The sequence below is a fragment of the Hyperolius riggenbachi genome, chromosome 4 (assembly GCF_040937935.1).
Source record: "Hyperolius riggenbachi isolate aHypRig1 chromosome 4, aHypRig1.pri, whole genome shotgun sequence".
Classification (NCBI taxonomy): domain Eukaryota; kingdom Metazoa; phylum Chordata; class Amphibia; order Anura; family Hyperoliidae; genus Hyperolius; species Hyperolius riggenbachi.
In genome coordinates, this window is record NC_090649.1 from 158,073,418 (window position 1) to 158,095,600 (window position 22,183).

Sequence of the window (22,183 nt, forward strand, 5' to 3'; positions counted from 1 at the left end):
GTGAGGATGTTACAAGTAGCAGCCTGGGCTTCTACCCTAGGTTTATACTAAAGTCAAACAATCCTGGTGTCTGAAGGAAAAAATAAATACCTCGGTTTATCTAGGAACTAAATAAAGGCTTACTAAATACAGTAAATAGGTAGATTAATTAGTTTTTCCCTAAAAGTTTCCTTAGATTATAGAGACATTAAACTGTAAGATTAGATTGAGAGCTTCTAAGAGGGATAGTTAATAACATGAATTATTCAATGCCCTGCAATGCTCAGCATAAAATCTGAGAATAATAATGGAAATACAGATGAAATAAAAAAAATAATATATCGTGCAAAAGTCCATTTATGTCAGTAATTTAACCTAAAAGGGGAAACTAATATAGGAAATAGACTCATTACATGCAAAGCAAGATATTTCAAGGCTTTATTTATTATAATGTTGATGATTATAATTTACAGATTATGAGAACCCCAAAATCCAAATCTCAGACCATTAAAATATTGTGAAAATATATTCTAGGCTCAAAGTGTCAGACTCTAATCAACTAATTAATCCAAAACCCCTGCAAAGGGGTCCTATTTCATGTATTAGTTTCACCTTTTAAGTTGAATTACTGAAATAAATGGACTTTTGAATGGTATTAAATTAAAATGAATTTTGAGTTTAAGGGCTGGTTCAGATGGACGTCTGCATGGCATCGCGTTTTGGGGCTTTGCGGCGGCTGCGCGGTCAGGCTTTCAGTGGCCTTCGCATCGCGTTCTGATGCGGTCGCGTTTTTTGTTCCCCTAGGGGGACATTGGCCATCGCGGTTGGCCGCCCCCTGGAAGCTACATGTCGCTTCCAGGGGCAGCTCGAACGCTGGCGAAAATCGGGACCCGAATGCCGCGATCGTGCAAACGCGTGCAAAAGCTTGGTGTAAACGCTCCCATTGTTTATCGCGATGTTCCGAACGCTTGCGGTAAACGCTCCGCAACCGTCCTTCTGAATCAGCCCTAACCTGTAGTTTGTAAGTCTACTTGACTATTTGACAAATTTTGCCAGCTGTCCCCCTGCATGTCCTCGTAGTTGAGGTTTGTACATGTACTTGTGTCACCTTCCTGCTCACCACACAAAATCAAACTGTTGATTTGATGTCAACTGAGCAGGTAAGCGACACAACATTCTGAAATAAAAAATGGGGGTCACCAGGCTGGATGGACAGATATAGAATTTGTATTAAGCTGCTTGCTTTGCGTTCCACTTTAATGTTTGCTGGGGGAGGAAGAAGTTTGATATCGCTGATTGTTATCTGGTAAAAAGAACAAATGTTCCATCAAATTAAATTTAATAAGACAGCCTTTGAAAAGGATGTAGCATTTCATTCATCTAAATATAGATGTATCATGTTTAAAGTGATTGTACATATGGTCTTCAGGGAGCTATGAGCAGTGACCTGGAGATTGACACAAGCAATAAATGTTTATGAGGGCTTGACTGATTGATGCTGAGGAAATGTGATTGCTTCCCAGGGTTGGCAAAGCTCTTGTCACTTTCTGCTGGCAACAAACCTCTGACAAGACAAACCATTATAAATGTATCCCTCTATAGAATCTACTGACATAAACAACATCTGGAAACTTGCTTCAGAGAGCCATGTGATGATCTTGCCTCAAGCCAGCTTGTAGTTGTGAAATTGTGATCACAGAGGAATATTTTTTTTAGCTGCTGAAACAAGCAGCTGTTCTGAAATGATCATTTACTTACACCGTCCATATAATGGATATTGTTTTTAAAGTCCAACTCTGGTTCAAATCGAATACCAAGTGGCAGATCAGTGAGCATTGTGTCCAAATGTTACCATTTCTGTGTGAAATAAGGCTCTTGCTTTAAAGTGATACTGAAGTGAAATAAAAAAAAATCAAATACTCACCTTAGTTCCCTCGTTCCACTGCTGTCGGCCCCATTCCACATATTTGCCCAACCAGTCATCTACACCTTTGGGAGTGCTGCCGAAAACAGGTGGCTCCATACTGTACGGAGCTACCCATCTTCAGAAGCAATCAGGGACACAAGTGCTCCTGAAGATGACCAAAGGCTCCCGGAGGCAGCGTACCTTTGTCGGGGGACGGCGCTTGAAGAAGGGGTCAGGAATACCTTATTTAGGGCCCTTTTTGTTATGCTTGCAACATGCTTTTAAATTTCATTGGAAATCTGTTTCTGCGCCTGCAATGCAACTCCATTCACTAGTATTTATTTGGATTGCTTTGATGTCTCTGGCAGTAACACAATCCACATCACAAGTGGGTAGTGCTAACATAATCCCCACCCCTGTCGTACCTCTTTAGTAACCTAAAGCAAATGGGTAGGTTGTCACTAGTGTTGGGCGAACATCTAGATGTTCGGGTTCGGGCCGAACAGGCCGAACATGGCCGCGATGTTCGGGTGTTCGACCCGAACTCCGAACATAATGGAAGTCAATGGGGACCCGAACTTTTGTGCTTTGTAAAGCCTCCTTACATGCTACATACCCCAACTTTACAGGGTATGTGCACCTTGGGAGTGGGTACAAGAGGAAATTTTTTTTAGCAAAAAGAGCTTATAGTTTTTGAGAAAATCGATTTTAAAGTTTCAAAGGGAAAACTGTCTTTTAAATGCGGGAAATGTCTGTTTTCTTTGCACAGGTAACATGCTTTTTGTCGGCATGCAGTCATAAATGTAATACATATAAGAGGTTCCAGGAAAAGGGACCGGTAACGCTAACCCAGCAGCAGCACACGTGATGGAACAGGAGGAGGGTGGCGCAGGAGGAGAAGGCCACGCTTTGAGACACTACAACCCAGGCCTTGCATGAGGACAAGAAGCGTGCGGATAGCATGCTTTGTACCGCCATGCAGTCATAAATGTAATAAAGATAAGTGGTTCAATAAACAGGGACCACGCGGCAACGCTAACCCAGCAGCAGCAGACGTGATGGAACAGGAGGAGGCGCAGGAGGAGAAGGCCACGCTTTGTGAGACACAACAACCCAGGCCTTGCATGAGGACAAGAAGCGTGCGGATAGCATGCTTTGTACCGCCATGCAGTCATAAATGTAATAAAGATAAGTGGTTCAATAAACAGGGACCACGCGGCAACGCTAACCCAGCAGCAGCAGACGTGATGGAACAGGAGGAGGCGCAGGAGGAGAAGGCCACGCTTTGTGAGACACAACAACCCAGGCCTTGCATGAGGACAAAAAGCGTGCGGATAGCATGCTTTGTACCGCCATGCAGTCATAAATGTAATAAAGATAAGAGGTTCCATAAACAGGGACCGACAACGCTAACCCAGCAGCAGCAGCAGCAGCACACGTGATGGAACAGGAGGAGGCGCAGGAGGAGAAGGCCACGCTTTGTGAGACACAACAACCCAGGCCTTGCATGAGGACAAAAAGCGTGCGGATAGCATGCTTTGTACCGCCATGCAGTCATAAATGTAATAAAGATAAGAGGTTCCATAAACAGGGACCGGCAACGCTAACCCAGCAGCAGCAGCAGCAGCACACGTGATGGAACAGGAGGAGGCGCAGGAGGAGAAGGCCACGCTTTGTGAGACACAACAACCCAGGCCTTGCATGAGGACAAAAAGCGTGCGGATAGCATGCTTTTTACCGCCATGCATGCAGTCATAAATGTAATAAAGATAAGAGGTTCAATAAACAGGGACCGGGCGGCAACGCTAACCCAGCAGCAGCAGCACACGTGATGGAACAGGAGCAGGCGCAGGAGGAGAAGAAGGCCATGCTTTTTGAGACACAACAACCCAGGCCTTGCATGAGGACAAAAAGCGTGCGGATATAGCAGCAATGCTTTTTGCCACCATGCAGTCATAAATGTAATACAGATGAGAGGTTCAATAAACAGGGACCGGAAACGCTAAACCATCCCAGATGTTCATTGGTCATGTTACTTGGTTGGGGTCCTCGAGTGTTGCGTAGTCGTTTCCAATCCAGGATTGATTCATTTTAATTTGAGTCAGACGGTCTGCATTTTCTGTGGAGAGGCGGATACGCCGATCTGTGACGATGCCTCCGGCAGCACTGAAACAGCGTTCCGACATAACGCTGGCTGCCGGGCAAGCCAGCACCTCTATTGCGTACATTGCCAGTTCGTGCCAGGTGTCTAGCTTCATGCCCGGTTTCAGGTCCAGCGGTGCCAGCCACAAATCCGTCTGTTCCTTTATTCCCCTCCAAATTTCCTCCCCTGTGTGCTGCTTATCCCCAAGGCAGATCAGCTTCAGCAACGCTTGCTGACGCATGCCAACAGCTGTGCTGCACTGCTTCCATGATCCTACTGCTGCTGGGTTAGCGTTTCCGGATGAGGTACAGCTTTGAGATGTGTTGGAGGAGAAGGAGTCAGAGAGGTAGGTGCTGCTGTTGTTATCCAGTGGGAGGGACGGCGGTGCAGCAACACCCGTGCCGTAGCAGGTGAGGAATCGCTGCCAGGCTCCACAAGGTTCACCCAGTGCGCGGTAAGGGAGATGTATCGACCCTGGCCGAATGCACTCGTCCAGGTGTCAGTGGTGAGGTGAACCTTGCAGGCAACGGCATTCTTCAAGCTTCGGGTTATTTAGCTGACCACGTGCTCATGCAACTCAGGCACTGCAGAGCGCGCAAAGTGGTAGCGGCTGGGAACCACGTAACGTGGGATGGCCACTGACATCATGCCCTTGAAGCTGTTTGTCTCCACCACTCGATATGGCAGCATTTCGCAGGCCAGAACCTTGGCTATGCTGGCTGGCTGTTACTGCCACGGCCCGGGGGTCATTTGCTGGCAATTTCCTCTTGCGCTCAAACATCTCAGAGACAGACAACTCAACCGTAGGGCTGCACACCGAAGGGCTGTTGGTTGTTGTGTTTGATGAACACTGGGAGACCTCAAGAGCACTAGTCCGGAAAGTGACAGTGCCAGCATCGTCTGATGTTTGTGAATGTTGTGAACCACGCAATGGCTGGGCTACTGCTGCTGCTGAGGCGGGTCTGGTGGTGAGTCTGGTGAACCCAAGGGAGGCAGTGTTGCTGGTGGTACCCTGTCCTGCCGCGTTTGCCCACAGAGTGGGATGTTTGGATAGAATGTGGCGGCTCATGCTGGTGGTGGAGAGGTTGTTAATACTTTTCCCCCTGCTCAGGCGGGTCTTGCACACCTTGCAAATCGCCATGGTAACATCCTCAGTGCAGTCTTCAAAGAAAGCCCAGACTTTGGAGCACCTGCCTTGCTGGCGATTTCTGTTTGCGCCTCTTTTGCCTCTCACTTGAACTTACATGCTTGCGGTGCCTGAAATTGCGCGCCGCCTACCTTGTGGCACAAGGCGAACTCGTGCAGCAGTGGGTTCCTCAACAGACTCATCTGTGCTGCTGCTACGACGGCGATGTTCTCGTTCACAAACAAAATCTGGGTCTATGTCCACATTGTCCATACCCTCGTCTTCCATCTCCTCAAACTCGTCATATGTCATTGTGGGGGGCCGCCGCCGTGGAGTAGAGCTCCCCAGAACAACCTCTGCGCAGCTCACTCCAACGTCGTCTGGTTATCTGGCAGTTGTGTGCGTGGTGTCGCTGCCGGTTGTGTCAGCTTTGTGCCCACTGGCTCCTTGTAACTGGCTGAGGACTCGGACCTCGTGCGTGATGTGCTGGTGCTGCTTAACCCACTGCTGGACGCTTGAGAGGTCATCCAAGTAATGATCTGGTCCTGTTCTTTTGGATCTGTGAGGGTTGTTGTCCTGGACAACATGGGCGGTATTGAGTGGGTTTTCTTGGGTGCTCCCCTGTGGCCTGTACGTGAACCGTCAGGGGAAACACCTCTTCCCTTGCCCCTCCCTCTTTCACCGGATTTCTTCCTCATTTCACTTATCCTTAAAGTACACGCTGACTGGCAGCAGTACAGTGGCAGTACAGAAATGCTATACAGTGGTGGGTGAGCGGTGTACCACTATTGTCAGCAGCGACACAGAGCACAATGCTATACAGTGGCGGGTGAGCGGTGTACTACTGTTCCCAGCAGACACAGAGTGGAAGTAAACACAATGCTATATAGTGTGGCTGAGCCGTGTACACAGAGTGGCATTAAACACAATGCTATATAGTCTGCTATATAGTCACCCCGAACAGGGTGATGTTCTGCAGAACCCGAACAGTGGCAAACACTGTTCGCCCAACACTACTGGGAGGGAACGCAGATTTTAGTACCTAAACACACGATACAACATGTTTTCCGGGGTCGGACTCTGAGGCACATACAGATGCTCCCGATCATCATCCTCATCATACAACTCTTCTCCTGAGTCTGACCTACCCACCACCTCTGCCACCCCAACATCCCCAGACACAGACCCCTCATCGTCCTCAACATTAACTTGGGATGCTGGCCTGAGCCAGACCTCCTCCTCCACATCAGGCCCCATCATCTCCTCAATGGCAGCCCTCATTAATCGCTCTGGCGACGGACCGATGGACACAACGTTCTCCTCCGGGGAGGGCTGCTGCTGACCACTGGCTGCTGGGGTGGATGTTATAGCTTGCGTGGGGCGTTGGCTGTTGCTGTTGTTGGGAGTGCTGCTCACAGCGGAGGTCTCTGGGGAACTCATGTTGAGCTCATATAGTGGTTGACGGTGAGTGGAGTATTACTGATCCCAGCAATATACACACTGACTGGCAGAGTACGCAATGCTATATAGTGTGGCTGAGCGGTGTACACAGAGTGGCAGTAAACACAATGCTATATAGTCTGGCTGAGCGAGCGGTGTACTACTGTTCCCAGCAGAATCAGAGTGGCAGTAAACAATGGTATATAGTCTGGCTGAGCAGTGTACACAGAGTGTCAGTAAACAATGGTATATAGTCTGGCTGAGCGGTGTACACAGAGTGTCAGTAAACAATGGTATATAGTCTGGCTGAGCGGTGTACACAGAGTGTCAGTAAACAATGCAATATAGTCTGGCTGAGCGGTGTACACAGAGTGTCAGTAAACAATGCAATATAGTCTGGCTGAGCGGTGTACACAGAGTGTCAGTAAACAATGCTATATAATCTGGCTGAGCGGTGTACACAGAGTGTCAGTAAACAATGCAATATAGTCTGGCTGAGCGGTGTACACAGAGTGTCAGTAAACAATGGTATATAGTCTGGCTGAGCGGTGTACACAGAGTGTCAGTAAACAATGGTATATAGTCTGGCTGAGCGGTGTACACAGAGTGTCAGTAAACAATGGTATATAGTCTGGCTGAGCGGTGTACACAGAGTGTCAGTAAACAATGGTATATAGTCTGGCTGAGCGGTGTACACAGAGTGTCAGTAAACAATGGTATATAGTCTGGCTGAGCGGTGTACACAGAGTGTCAGTAAACAATGGTATATAGTCTGGCTGAGCGGTGTACACAGAGTGTCAGTAAACAATGGTATATAGTCTGGCTGAGCGGTGTACACAGAGTGTCAGTAAACAATGGTATATAGTCTGGCTGAGCGGTGTACACAGAGTGTCAGTAAACAATGCAATATAGTCTGGCTGAGCGGTGTACACAGAGTGTCAGTAAACAATGCTATATAATCTGGCTGAGCGGTGTACACAGAGTGTCAGTAAACAATGGTATATAGTCTGGCTGAGCGGTGTACACAGAGTGTCAGTAAACAATGGTATATAGTCTGGCTGAGCGGTGTACACAGAGTGTCAGTAAACAATGGTATATAGTCTGGCTGAGCGGTGTACACAGTGTCAGTAAACAATGGTATATAGTCTGGCTGAGCGGTGTACACAGAGTGGCAGTAAACACAATGCTATATATAGCGTGGCTGAGCAAGGTGCACAGTGGCAGTACACACAATGCTATATAGTCAGGCTAAGCCGTGTACACAGAGTGTCAGAAAACACAATGCTATATATAGCGTGGCTGAGCGAGGTGCACAGTGGCAGTACACACAATGCTATATAGTCAGGCTAAGCCGTGTACACAGAGTGTCAGAAAACACAATGCTATATATAGCGTGGCTGAGCGAGGTGCACAGTGGCAGTACACACAATGCTATATAGCCAGGCTAAGCCGTGTACACAGAGTGTCAGAAAACACAATGCTATATATAGCGTGGCTGAGCGTTGTACACAGTGGCAGTAAACAATGCTATATATATAGTGTGGCTGAGCGAGCAGTGTACTACTGTTCCCAGCAGCGACACACAATGACTGGGGGGGACCCTGGCTAGCGTGGCTGGAGAGCGAACTACCCTGCCTGCCTACCCAAAGCTAAACCCACAGAGAAATGGCGGAGATATGACGTGGTTCGGGTATTTATTTACCCGAACCACGTGACCGTTCGGCCAATCAGAGCGCGTTCGGGCCCGAACCACGTGACCCGTTCGGCCAATCACAGCGCTAGCCGAACGTTCGGGGAACGTTCGGCCATGCGCTCTTAGTTCGGCCATGTGGCCGAACGGTTTGGCCGAGCACCGTCAGGTGTTCGGCCGAACTCGAACATCACCCGAACAGGGTGATGTTCTGCAGAACCCGAACAGTGGCGAACACTGTTCGCCCAACACTAGTTGTCACTCTCTAGGGAGGAGTAGCGGCATAAGAATCACAGTCATCACTGCTACACCCATGACATGGAAGTGTTTACCATGAGACTTGTGAAGGAAGGGATGCTTACTCTGGGAGAAACAGTGAGAGAAAGAAGGAAGAGGAGGCTGCAGACTTTGGCATTGCCTTGTGAGCTCCACACATGCTTATTATTCACATTATTAGCAGATTGAGAGAACTTCCATTTCTCCTTTTTGCAGCAAGATAGTGGGGATTCTTCTGATGGTCCCCTCCTCCCAAAGGAAGCTGCACTCCACAAGGTTCAGGGCCTCTTGTGCTGGCCTTTTGTAAGTTCACTCTCACTTTTTTTGTCCGCTCAAATGAGTTCCATCATGGATATGTTCATTGTTTTTTGCACAAAGTTGTACAAAGTGTTTGCATCCATAGTGATTAAACAATCCACAAATGGGCCCAAGGCTTTTATTTGGGCTATCTTATTTTATGATCTGGCAGGATCAAATTCTTATGATGTTACACAATCTACTTTTCCAGATATTGTTTTTGTCAGTTCTGTATTTCATTTTTACTGAAGAAATAATTCAGTACACAAAGAATAAAACAATATCAAAACAAAAATGAAGAGCGGAAAATGAAAGCGCATTCATAAAATTCCTATTATACCCTGAAAGCACAAAAGAAAGGAATATACAATGAGTTATTTTCCCTCTTTAGACTGTATGTTTGGTTTATAATTAAAAATTGTATACTGTATGCTTTTTTACAGTTTATAAAACAAATGTGTAGGTTTTGTAATTGTTACAGTATTATTTTTAAGTAACTGTGTTAAGACTACAGTTATGTTGTGATAACCAAAAAACAGCAGGAACTAATGGTCTCTTTATTGTTTCCGCATGATTTAATGGGCACCTGGTAGTAAAATTCCATCTTCCCCCATAACCAACAGAGAGGCTAACCTTGCAAGAAGCATGGAAAAAGCGTGAGACACTGAGGCTAGCTTCACACTGTACATTGGCGGTGCGGTGACTGCACTGCCAAAAACAGGCCTTCAGGGATTATCGCGATAATATGCGATAATCCCAGTTTGGCATCTGGCCAAACAGGAAGTGACACCCACTTCCTGTTTTGCAATGGATGGCATGCATGGAAGTGTATTTCTAAAATACACTTCCGTGCATGCACGACGCATATAACTGCGGCGGGTTTTTAAAAGTACGCGCATTGCCGTGAATTTACATGACTTCCGATCTCACGCAGATCGCCGCAGGAGCCGTGCGGTAACATAGGTATTGAATCGTGTTAGGCGCAGCGCACCGCAACGTGGGGAGTGTGAACTCCCCTATAGACTAACATTAGGTTGCGTGTGGAGCGGTAAATTTACCGCACTGTCTCAGTGTGAAAGGGCCCTGAGGAAGATAATTCGAACAACACTTTTCTGTGGTGCTCCTTTTTCAGCATCTGTTCTGAGTTAGGTAAATATATGATGGTTAGGTGATATATGATGTGTATGTGTGTCCCTGATTTCTCACATCTACACTGCCCTAGTATTCCACTCTAGGATTTTGTGTTCTCCCCGAGACAAGTGAGGTGATGGATCCAGAGCAGGAATTCGATGTTCACCTGAGAGGACTAATCAGGTAAAAAATAAAAGGCTAATCAAGCCAGTCTGGTTCAGACTGACCTGGGAGAAGCACACTGTGTGTGCTAGGCTTCAAAATGTATTGTGATTTTGTACTTAAAAAGGCCTGTGCTATTTATGTTTATTTGATCCAAGACAAGTATTAGACTTGTGTTGAAGATGGAGGATTTCACAGTATTAATGTTTAGTTCATAGCCGATCAAGGGACAAGATTTTTTGTTGATGTTTTTGTATGCATATTGTAAATAGTTGCAAATTATTACACAGTGACATAGTCAGCTAGGTTGAAAAGACATTCACCCATTGTAATGATCTGCGCTGCTGTCTGCAGGGGCAGACAGCTGTTTGACCATTTTTTAGGTCTGAGTGCTGCAGGTCTCTGGAAAAGAGACCTGTCTTCACTCTACAAGTTGCAGAGCTGCTGTTCTGGGGAGGAATTTGCATACACATGTCATGCAAATTGCTTAGCTGCTTCCTTTGATGGCTTGCAGTATAAATACCATTTCTTCCCAGAATTCCCTGCTGGTCATACTGGTTTGTTTCTGCTTATTTACCTGGAGAGTCAGCCTTTGCAAATCGTTTGCTAAGATTATCTTAGAGTAATTCCTTGGGAGTGCACTAGGCATTCCTTCTTGCGTAGTCAGATTGTATTATCTGTATTGCCTTGTATTGTCTATCTGTTGCGATTGTCTTGTCGCCAGCGGCGGTCGACAGGAAATCGTACCGTCTGTTGGGATCGCATTCTCCCTAGCGGTAGTGGCGGTGGTTCCTTCTGTCTGGGAGTGTAGGCCAGAGCTGCGGTTGCTATTGGCTACTCCTTCTGTCTGTCTTGTCTGGAGCGAACGCTTGCTGTAGGCTCGGTGAGGCAACCGTTTAGCAAGCGTTCACGTTCTCTTTACGTTTTTGTGTTACATCGGTTAGTTAGGGTTGGTGTGCTTTGTCTCTGTTGGGCTTTTCGTGCGGAGACCGCGCCATTAACGTGCTTTGTCGCTGTTGCGCTTTTCGTGCAGTGACCGCTCTTAGCGAGTGCGTTTGTGATTTTCCTTGGCGTTCTGATCATTGTTATTTGCTGTGTCTTTCTTGCTACATTTGTGCTCTGTCTTACTCGGTCTTGTGTCACTATTGGCAATCGCCACTCTTGCGATTGCATTCCCACTGCGTTTCCGCTGTTGTGTGTTCGCCGTCACACTAGATTGGTGGACACACATACATTCTGTCTCTGTGCTCACTTTCTCTCTACAGGTGCATAGCACCAAAGCTGGGTTCTATCGTTTTATACACTTGTGGAGGACTTCCGCAGTGTCAGCGCACATCTTGTGCGCTGACCACGGAGATAATTCCGCAACCGTTACGCCCATCAAGTTCAACCAGGAAAAAAAGAAATAAAAAAATTAGGTACATTTCTGTCCTGCGTCCTCACATATTCCAATTGATTAAAGGGAAAGAAAACAAAACTTACAAGGCTTGGCTCATTAACATATAAAGGGAAACAATTCCTTCCCATCTCCAGGTTGTACAGACAAATAAAGACTGCTGTATTGTGGATCACGGAAGACTGTCTTCAGACTTGCATTGCTCTGTATTTGTCCCAAAGGGCAAAGTTGATTTAGTCTGAGACTAGAATTCTGCTGTCACAATCTTATAGTACAGCTGCAACTGCACCTGTAAAATACCTCACTTCACATTCATTACTCCTTAGAGAGTTCCATCAGTCTGGTTCATCTTTGGGCATCAATCAGTGCTCTCCCACACTGCAGATGTAGCCAAGGATTGGGGGCAGACAGGAATAGCAATCTAGGCAAATGTAGCACACTGCATGCTTTTTCTTTTGTAACCACACATTCTGGTTTTGTTTTTGGAAAATTAGTCTGTGTTTTAAAATTGCATTAAATGTGATAGTGTGACCCTGCCCTTCTAACATAATTTTTCTTTTTAGATACTAAACCCTCCCTCCCTACACTGTCTCTCACATTGCTGCGCCTGCCCACCACCATTTTACTTGCATCACACAAGCTCCCCACCTCTTGTGGGTGGGTATGAAAAGTGGGAACAATTTGCATTGCGCAAAGGATTGCATATACCTTCAGAACGTGCCCCCCCCCCCCCCCCAAAAAAGCCTTTGTAGGTTGGTATGGTTGATGGAATATGGACCACATGCTTCCCGGACTCTTCATCCTGGCCTCCCAGCCAGCCACTCTGTCTCTAGGATTGGAGGAGCTATGGTTATTTTTACTGAATTTTCTTTTTAAGTGTCACATTGGAACAGATTTATCATACAGTGCAAGAAAAATTAGAGGAAAACGGGAGCAAATGTGGAGCAGAAACAAGGATCCTAATTGGTCAGTCTGAGTAAATGCTCCACTCTTGCACTAGTTATACTCCAATTTCCTTTGCACTTGTTTGGATAAATCTGCCCCACTGTATCAGCTTGCAAGCAGACTATAAAATATACTTGCTAAGTACTGAAGTGCATAGCAGCAGCCCATTTTTTAAACAAATTATGTGGGCAGCCCAGCTGAAATGTGGTGCAGTTCAGCATGGTTGTCATTCCTTTTTCGGTTTGACGATCTGCTCTGCTTTTTCCGTTTCTCCCTTGAATTAGGGTTTCAGTGCCACCTGGACAGCCTGAGTACAGATCTGAGAGTATCAGATGTAGTTGAGGCTGGCCAGTCTCCAGTACGCCACCAGTACGCCACCATGGTCCTTGGGTTCCTCAGAGGTGGCCCAAGGATAAGAAGCCAAACTGCAGAAGTCCATTTTGATTTAAGTGGAGCTGATCATTGTTCTTGGTGAAGAGAGAGCCACAGTATTAGTGGGTCTCTATGTCCTGGGAGCAATAAGGGCTGGGCTGGATGCAATCACATCTCGTCCAGTGATAGCCTTCATGTGGTCATACTAAGCCAGAAGATTGCTTTTATGATCCTAAGGCTTATTAAATCCGTCCCAATGGGGACCAATAAAACTGTGCTAGCTCATGTTTCTTTTCCCTAACACCATCCTATGAGGTTGCATATCTCAAAGCCAATTTCATTTAGCCAAAGATGGCATTAGTGTGGCTATTCTACAGAGAACAACAATAACATAAGGGGAAGAAATCTAAACGGACAGTAAAGTTTTAATTTACCTAAAAGCATGTAATGTGAAAATTACAACAATAAAACTTCTGTCTTAAGAGAAAACTCATTTCCACCGAGGAACATTAAGAATCTGCATCCATAATTCACATTCTAATGATTCCACAAGTTACACCCCTGTGAATACATTCTGTTATGTTTACACCAGAAAATAAAGGCCAGGATGCAAACATAAAGCAGAACCAGTTTTACAAAAATCTAGAACTGATGAATATTTTGCACTTAATGGGAAAAGTTAAGTAAAATTTTGGTCTAATTGATCTGCATAGGTGGGTCACGCAATGTAAGCTTACTCAGGTAGATATTGAGCAGAACACAATCACTCATCTGTGCCCACTTTTCTAAATAGTTAACAACTACACTACATTAGCCAGGAAGCTATCAGTATGGAGTTTATATATTCTCCCCATATTGGAGTAGCCTTGTTCCAGGGCAGGCAGAAGATGTCAGCGCTACATAAGACGGCTCACCCTGCTGCTGCTGAAACTCCCTGCCCCCATTAAAAACTCCCCCCCTCCTGAGTTGTAGCAACTGGGGGTGACATGTAATTTGAGCACCAGCTATTGTCAGCGGCCAAATTACTTTTTTTTCTCCTAGGAGATCATTTTTTATCTTCTATTTAAAATAACTTCCAAGCACTTTTCAACTAAAAAAAAAGTATTATCAAGATTATTTGGAGTATTTTCTTCCTTGCGGCTTAAAAGGCATTTTATTGAATAGTTTAAAAATATCACCTTGGAGAAAACTCAGGAGAAATAGTTAATTGCGTATGGGCCTATGTGCCCAAACTAGTCACTCAGCCCTGGCACCTACGGTAAATCATTAGCGCAGGCACTGCCCCGAAATTAGATGCTTCATATATATACAGATAGCTTTTATTAAACAAAAAAAAGAACAACAAGACCACCATGATCTTAGTTTACTTACAAATCATTTATTATTTAAAATCTAGAAATGAAGATATATATGAATATCACTTACCTCATCAGAAATTTGGCCTCCAAATGTAACCCAAGTCCCTGAAAATTAAACAAAAGCATTATTAAACGTTGTGATTTTTTAAAAATTATTATAGCAGGCACAATACAATTTTCTCATTCTTTCTGTATGATCTTTCAAACTGTATTGCACACATTTGTGCTTTTGCTTACTTTTCTAAGGTGACATTTTTATTATATGTTTTTATTGTACCTCTCCTACAGGGCCAGAAGGGGATTTCCTGCAGGGGCTGCAAGGCAATCGCCTCTACTGCTCAAACTAACATCAATAAATAGTCTGCATCTTTATTAGATTTTCACTGATGCAAGCCAGACCCCAGATATTGCCGATTGCTGAGACGTTTGTCAAAATGGCATGACTTACATATACATATAACTGAGCTTTGTCTTGTCGTGCAACGTGCTTTGCAACATTTTTATAGCATGTACCCCTATTATTAATTACTTTAATATACCCCTGAATTGAGGGAGGATTAGGGGGAATGAATGAAGCCCCTGATGGGCTAGACTACTTCCTCCTTCCATCTTCTCAGTGTCGAGATGCTACTTGTTGTCCTCAGGGTCCTTCCTGTTCCCTGTCCCTGATCCTCTAAGTATTCAAAAGGATCCTTCAGGCGAATACTCTTTCATAATTTACCCCAAGCAGCATTGCATGATTTAGAATGGCACAGGGGAAAATTCCAAACTGTGTGTAAACATCAAAAGTAAGGCGCTAGTCCATGAGCGGTTGCTTTCACTGCACCTGTGCAATTCGAAGCTCACGCATGAGCACTTCAGAATCGCACTACACTGCTCGGAGAAACTTCCCGAAGGCTCGGGACTCATCCGAGTGATGCAGTATTTCACTTAACTGAGTATTCTTTAAAGGTTTGTAAGAAATATACATAAGAATCTTTTAATCTTTTACCTTTCTTCACGGAAGCAACCCACTATGTTAGTTACACAGATTGCCATGGGAACACTGTAAAAGTGTCTGTACTAAAAGCTGTTCTCTGTTCTGAATTTATTTTTGATATTCTCATTTTTATTTTTTATAAAGTTTTGATAATTGGCCCTGACTGTTGAAGAGAACCCGAGGTCTGTTTGAAGAATGTTATCTGCATACAGAGGCTGGATCTGCCTATACTGCCCAGCATCTGTTGCTATCCCAAACCCCACTAAGGTCCCCCTGCACTCTGCAATCAGACATAAATCACAACGTGCTGTGTTGACATCTGTAGTGTCAGTCTCGGCTGCTCCCCCGCCTCCTGCAGAGCTAGGGTCCCTGCCCCCGTCCCTTCCCTCCAATCAGCAGGGAGGGAAGGGATGCAGGCGGGGACTGGAGTTCTGCAGGAGGCAGGGAGAGCAGCAGACTGACACTATAGAGATAAACACAGCCAGCTCTGACAAGCTGTTTGTCAGCAGCGTGGCTGTGATTTATGGAGGGATTGCAGAGTGCAGGGGGACCTTAGGGGGGTTTGGGATAGCAACAGAGGCTGGGCTTTATAGGCAGATCCAGCCTCTGTATGCAGATAATATTCTTCACACCCACCTCGGGTTCTCTTTAAGAAGCTTAACAGTTTTGTGCCTAGAATCCTATGTAACTCAAGCACTGCACACCATTTCCAGAGTCATAAGCTAATGATAAAGACTGCATCTACTGTCCTGAAATCACTCTATTACCATTTCAATATCAGTACCTGAAAAGTCCAATATTAATAGAAATAATTTCTCCGATGGGGTGTATGCAATAAACTGCATGAAACAGAATTACGTGCGTAAAGTCTTACCGAGTAAAGCAAAATGCAAGACATTTCATGCAATGCGATACACTCTACTCATTGTGTGTAAAGCTTTACGCATGTAATTCTGCTTAAAGCAGTTTATTGCATACACCCCATGGTCAGCTATAATGTCCATGCTACTGTCACCCCTAGCAACCACTAGGTCTTGCAACACTGAACAGCTCATGATGTAAGCGAGTAACATTTTGTTCTGAATTGTGCAGTACTTGTTACTCTTTAAATAAAGAATTTCAAGCAACTTACAGGCACGATACTGGATTAATTAGAGATGACAATAAACTTAACAATGTGGCATATGAGGTATGATGTAATGGCGATTATTATCAGGATTAAAGGACCACTATCGCGAAAAAAAGTAGGCATTTAAAATCTGACAGAACCGACAGGTTTTGGGACAATCCATCTCCTCATAGGGTATTTCAAGGGTTTGCTTTGTTTTGAACAGCATTTCCTGTACAGCAGTTTAACCACTTGAGGACCGCCCCCAGCCGATGGGCGGCGGCAAAGTCCGGGCCCAAACGACCGCAATACGCCCATCGGCGGGGGCGGCTGCGTGGGTGGCTATGCGGCGATCGCGTCATTCGTGACGCGATCAGCCGCCGGGGACTGGCTCCGCCCACCGCTCGTAGTAACCCGCCGGCCGTTCGGAAGCGCCGGCGGGTTACTAGCACCCGGATCGCCGCATGGAAATAGTATAATAGGCTTTGTAATGTATACAAAGCCTATTATACTGGCTGCCTCCTGCCCTGGTGGTCCCAGTGTCCGAGGGACCACCAGGGCAGGCTGCAGCCACCCTAGTCTGCACCCAAGCACACTGATTTCCCCCCCCCCTGCCCCCTGATCGCCCACAGCACCCCTCAGACCCCCCCCTGCCCACCCCCCAGACCACTGTTTGCACCCAGTCACCCCCCTAATCACCCATCAATCACTCCCTGTCACTATCTGTCAACGCTATTTTTTTTTTATCCCCCCCCCCCCTGCCCACTGCCCCCTCCTGATCACCCCCCCACCCCTCAGATTCTCCCCAGACCCCCCCCCAGACCCCTCCCCCCGTGTACTGTATGCATCTATCCCCCCTGATCACCTGTCAATCACCTGTCAATCACCCGTCAATCACCCGTCAATCACCAGTCAATCACCCCCTGTCTCTGCTACCCATCAATCAGCCCCTAACCTGCCCCTTGCGGGTAATCTGATCACCCACCCACACCAATAGATCGCCCGCAGATCCGACATCAGATCACCTCCCAAATCCATTGTTTACATCTATTCTCTCCTCTAAACACCCACTAATTACCCATCAATCACCTATCAATCACCCCCTATCACCACCTGTCACTGTTACCCATCAGATTAGACCCTAATCTACCCCTTGCGGGCACCCAATCACCCGCCCACACGCTCAGATTGCCCTCAGACCCCCCTTTATCAATTCGCCAGTGCAATATTTACATCTGTTATTCCCTGTAATAACCCACTGATCACCTGTCAATCACCTATCAATCACCCCCTGTCACTGCCACCCATCAATCACCCCCTGTCACTGCCACCCATCAATCAGCCCCTAACCTGCCCCTTGCGGGCAATCTGATCACCCACCCACACTAATAGATCGCCCGCAGATCCGACATCAGATCACCTCCCAAATCCATTGTTTACATCTATTCTCTCCTCTAAACACCCACTAATTACCCATCAATCACCTATCAATCACCCCCTATCACCACCTGTCACTGTTACCCATCAGATTAGACCCTAATCTACCCCTTGCGGGCACCCAATCACCCGCCCACACGCTCAGATTGCCCTCAGACCCCCCTTTATCAATTCGCCAGTGCAATATTTACATCTGTTATTCCCTGTAATAACCCACTGATCACCTGTCAATCACCTATCAATCACCCCCTGTCACTGCCACCCATCAATCACCCCCTGTCACTGCCACCCATCAATCAGCCCCTAACCTGCCCCTTGCGGGCAATCTGATCACCCACCCACACCAATAGATCGCCCGCAGATCCGACATCAGATCACCTCCCAAATCCATTGTTTACATCTATTCTCTCCTCTAAACACCCACTAATTACCCATCAATCACCTATCAATCACCACCTGTCACTGTTACCCATCAGATTAGACCCTAATCTACCCCTTGCGGGCACCCAATCACCCGCCAACACGCTCAGATTGCCCTCAGACCCCCCTTTATCAATTCGCCAGTGCAATATTTACATCTGTTATTCCCTGTAATAACCCACTGATCTCCTGTCAATCACCTATCAATCACCCCGTCACTGCCACCCATCAATCACCCCCTGTCACTGCCACCCATCAATCAGCCCCTAACCTGCCCCTTGCGGGCAATCTGATCACCCACCCACACCAATAGATCGCCTGCAGATCCGACATCAGATCACCTCCCAAATCCATTGTTTACATCTATTCTCTCCTCTAAACACCCACTAATTACCCATCAATCACCTATCAATTACCCCCTATCACCACCTGTCACTGTTACCCATCAGATTAGACCCTAATTTACCCCTTGCGGGCACCCAATCACCCGCCCACACGCTCAGATTGCCCTCAGACCCCCCTTTATCAATTCGCCAGTGCAATATTTACATCTGTTATTCCCTGTAATAACCCACTGATCACCTGTCAATCACCTATCAATCACCCCCTGTCACTGCCATCCATCAATCACCCCCTGTCACTGCCACCCATCAATCAGCCCCTAACCTGCCCCTTGCGGGCAATCTGATCACCCACCCACACCAATAGATCGCCCGCAGATCCGACATCAGATCACCTCCCAAGTGCAGTGTTTACATCTCTTCTCTCCTCTAAACACCCACTAATTACCCATCAATCACCCCCTATCACCACCTGTCACGGTTACCCATCAGATTAGACCCTAATCTGCCCCTTGCGGGCACCCAATCACCCGCCCACGCCTCAGAACGTCCTCAGACCCCAGCCCTGATCACCTCGCTAGTGCATTGCTTGCATCTATTTCCCCCCTCTAATCACACCTTGAGACACCCATCAATCACCTCCTGTCACCCCCTAGCACACCTACCCATCAGATCAGGCCCTAATTTGCCCCGTGTGGGCTCCTGATCACTCGGCCAAACCCTCAGGTCCCCCTCAGACCCCCTTCCGATCACCTCCCCAGTGCATTGATTGCATCTATTTTCCCCTCTAACCGCCCCCTGAGACACCCATCAATCACCTCCTGTCACCCCCTAGCACTCCTATCCATCAGATCAGGCCCAAAACATCCTGTCATCTAAGAGGCCACCCTGCTTATGACCGGTTCCACAAAATTTGCCCCCTCATAGACCACCTGTCATCAAAATTTGCAGATGCTTATACCCCTGATCAGTCATTTTGAGAAATTTGGTTTCCAGACTACTCACAGTTTTGGGCCCGTAAAATGCCAGGGCAGTATAGGAACCCCACAAGTGACCCCATTTTAGAAAGAAGACACCCCAAGGTATTCTGTTAGGTGTATGATGAGTTCATAGAAGATTTTATTTTTTGTCACAAGTTAGCGGAAATTGATATGTATTGTTTTTTTTTTCACAAAGTGTCATTTTCCGCTAACTTGTGACAAAAAAAAAATCTTCTATGAACTCACCATACTCCTAACAGAATACCTTGGGGTGTCTTCTTTCTAAAATGGGGTCACTTGTGGGGTTCCTATACTGCCCTGGCATTTAAGGGGCCCTAAACCGTGAGCAGTAGTCTAGAATCCAAAGGCCTCAAAATGACCTGTGAATAGGACGTTAGGCCCCTTAGCGCACCTAGGTTGCAAAAAAGTGTCACACATGTGGTATCGCCGTACTCAGAAGAAGTAGTATATTGTGTTTTGGGGTGTATTTTTACACATACCCATGCTGGGTGGGAGAAATCTCTCTGTAAAAGGACAATTGTGTGTAAAAAAAAATCAAACAATTGTCATTTACAGAGATATTTCTCCCACCCAGCATGGGTATGTGTAAAAATACACCCCAAAACACATTATACTACTTCTCCTGAGTACGGCGGTACCACATGTGTGGCACTTTTTTGCACCCTAAGTGCGCTAAGAGGCCCAAAGTCCAATGAGTACCTTTAGGATTTCACAGGTCATTTTGCGACATTTGGTTTCAAGACTACTTCTCACGGTTTAGGGCCCCTAAAATGCCAGGGCAGTATAGGAACCCCACAAATGACCCCATTTTAGAAAGAAAACACCCCAAGGTATTCCGTTAGGAGTATGGTGAGTTCATAGAAGATTTTATTTTTTGTCATAAGTTAGCGGAAAATGACACTTTGTGAAAAAAAACAATTAAAATCAATTTCCGCTAACTTGTGACAAAAAAAAAAAATCTTCTATGAACTCACCATCCTCCTAACGGAATACCTTGGGGTGTCTTCTTTCTAAAATGGGGTAATTTGTGGGGTTCCTATACTGTCCTGGCATTTTAGGGGCCCTAAACCGCGAGGAGTAGTCTTGAAACGAAATTTCTCAAAATGACCTGTGAAATCCTAAAGGTACTCATTGAACTTTGGGCCCCTTAGCGCAGTTAGGGTGCAAAAAAGTGCCACACATGTGGTATCGCCGTACTCAGGAGAAGTAGTATAATGTGTTTTGGGGTGTATTTTTCCACATACCCATGCTGAGTGGCAGAAATATCTCTATAAATAGACAATTGTGTGTAAAAAAAATAAAACAATTGTCATTTATGGAGATATTTCTCCCACCCAGCATGGGTATGTGTAAAAATACACCCCAAAACACATTATACTACTTCTCCTGAGTACGGCAATACCACATGTGTGGCACTTTTTTGCAGCCTAACTGCGCTAAGGGGCCAAAAGTCCAATGAGCATCTTTAGGCTTTACAGGGGTGCTTACAATTAGGCACCCCCCAAAATGCCAGGACAGTGAACACACCCCACAAATGACCCCATTTTGGAAAGTAGACACTTCAAGGTATTCAGAGAGGAGCATAGTGAGTCCGTGGCAGATTTCATTTTTTTTTGTTGCAAGTTAGAAGAAATGGAAACTTTTTTTTTTTCTTTTTTTTGTCAGAAAGTGTCATTTTCCGCTAACTTGTGACAAAAAATAAAATCTTCTATGAACTCACCATGCCTCTCACTGAATACTTTGGGATGTCTTCTTTCCAAAATGGGGTCATTTGGGGGGTATTTGTACTATCCTGGAATTTTAGCCCCTCATGAAACCTGACAGGTGCGCAGAAAAGTCAGAGATGCTTGAAAATGGGAAAATTCACTTTTGGCACCATAGTTTGTAAACGCTATAACTTTTACCCAAACCAATAAATATACACTGAATGGGTTTTTTTTTAATCAAAAACATGTTTGTCCACATTTTTCGCGCTGCATGTATACAGAAATTTTACTTTATTTGAAAAATGTCAGCACAGAAAGTTAAAAAAATCATTTTTTTGCCAAAATTCATGTCTTTTTTGATGAATATAATAAAAAGTAAAACTCGCAGGAGCAATCAAATAGCATCAAAAGAAAGCTGTATTAGTGACAAGAAAAGGAGGTAAAATTCATTTAGGTGGTAGGTTGTATGACCGAGCATTAAACCGTGAAAGCTGCAGTGGTCTGAATGGAGAAAAAGGCTCTGGTCCTTAAGGGGCGAAAAGACTGTGGTCCTGAAGTGGTTAACTGCCAAAATAGCAAGATACCAGCCGGCCTCCCTAATCACTTGCACACTATTATGTCAGTTAGATTTTGCAACTGTTGTTCAGGAAATGCTGTTGAAAACAAAGAAAGCCCTGAGAATCCCCCTTAAAAAGATGGACTGGCCCAAAACCTGTCATCTGTCACATTTTAACTGCCTACTTTTTTCGCGATAGTGGTCCTTTAACCACCCTGGCGTTCTGATTAAATCGCCAGGGTGGCTGCGGGAGGGTTTTTTTTAAATAAAAAAAAAACTATTTCATGCAGCCAACTGAAAGTTGGCTGCATGAAAGCCCACTAGAGGGCGCTCCGGAGGCGTTCTTCCGATCGCCTCCGGCGCCCAGAATAAACAAGGAAGGCCGCAATGAGCGGCCTTCCTTGTTTTGCTTAC

At 45.8% G+C, this 22,183-nt stretch overlaps 1 protein-coding gene across 4 annotated transcripts in view; it reads right to left on the reverse strand.

Moving 5' to 3' along the window:
• The window catches only part of KCNAB1 (potassium voltage-gated channel subfamily A regulatory beta subunit 1), a 555,572-nt gene that overhangs the window by 131,495 nt on the left and 401,894 nt on the right, over window positions 1-22,183 (reverse strand). For all 4 annotated transcript variants that reach the window (XM_068280851.1, XM_068280852.1, XM_068280853.1 and 1 more), the window contains exon 3: window positions 14,289-14,326. In XM_068280851.1, coding sequence (XP_068136952.1) covers window positions 14,289-14,326 — 38 coding nt within the window. The remainder of the gene's footprint in view (window positions 1-14,288; window positions 14,327-22,183) is intronic.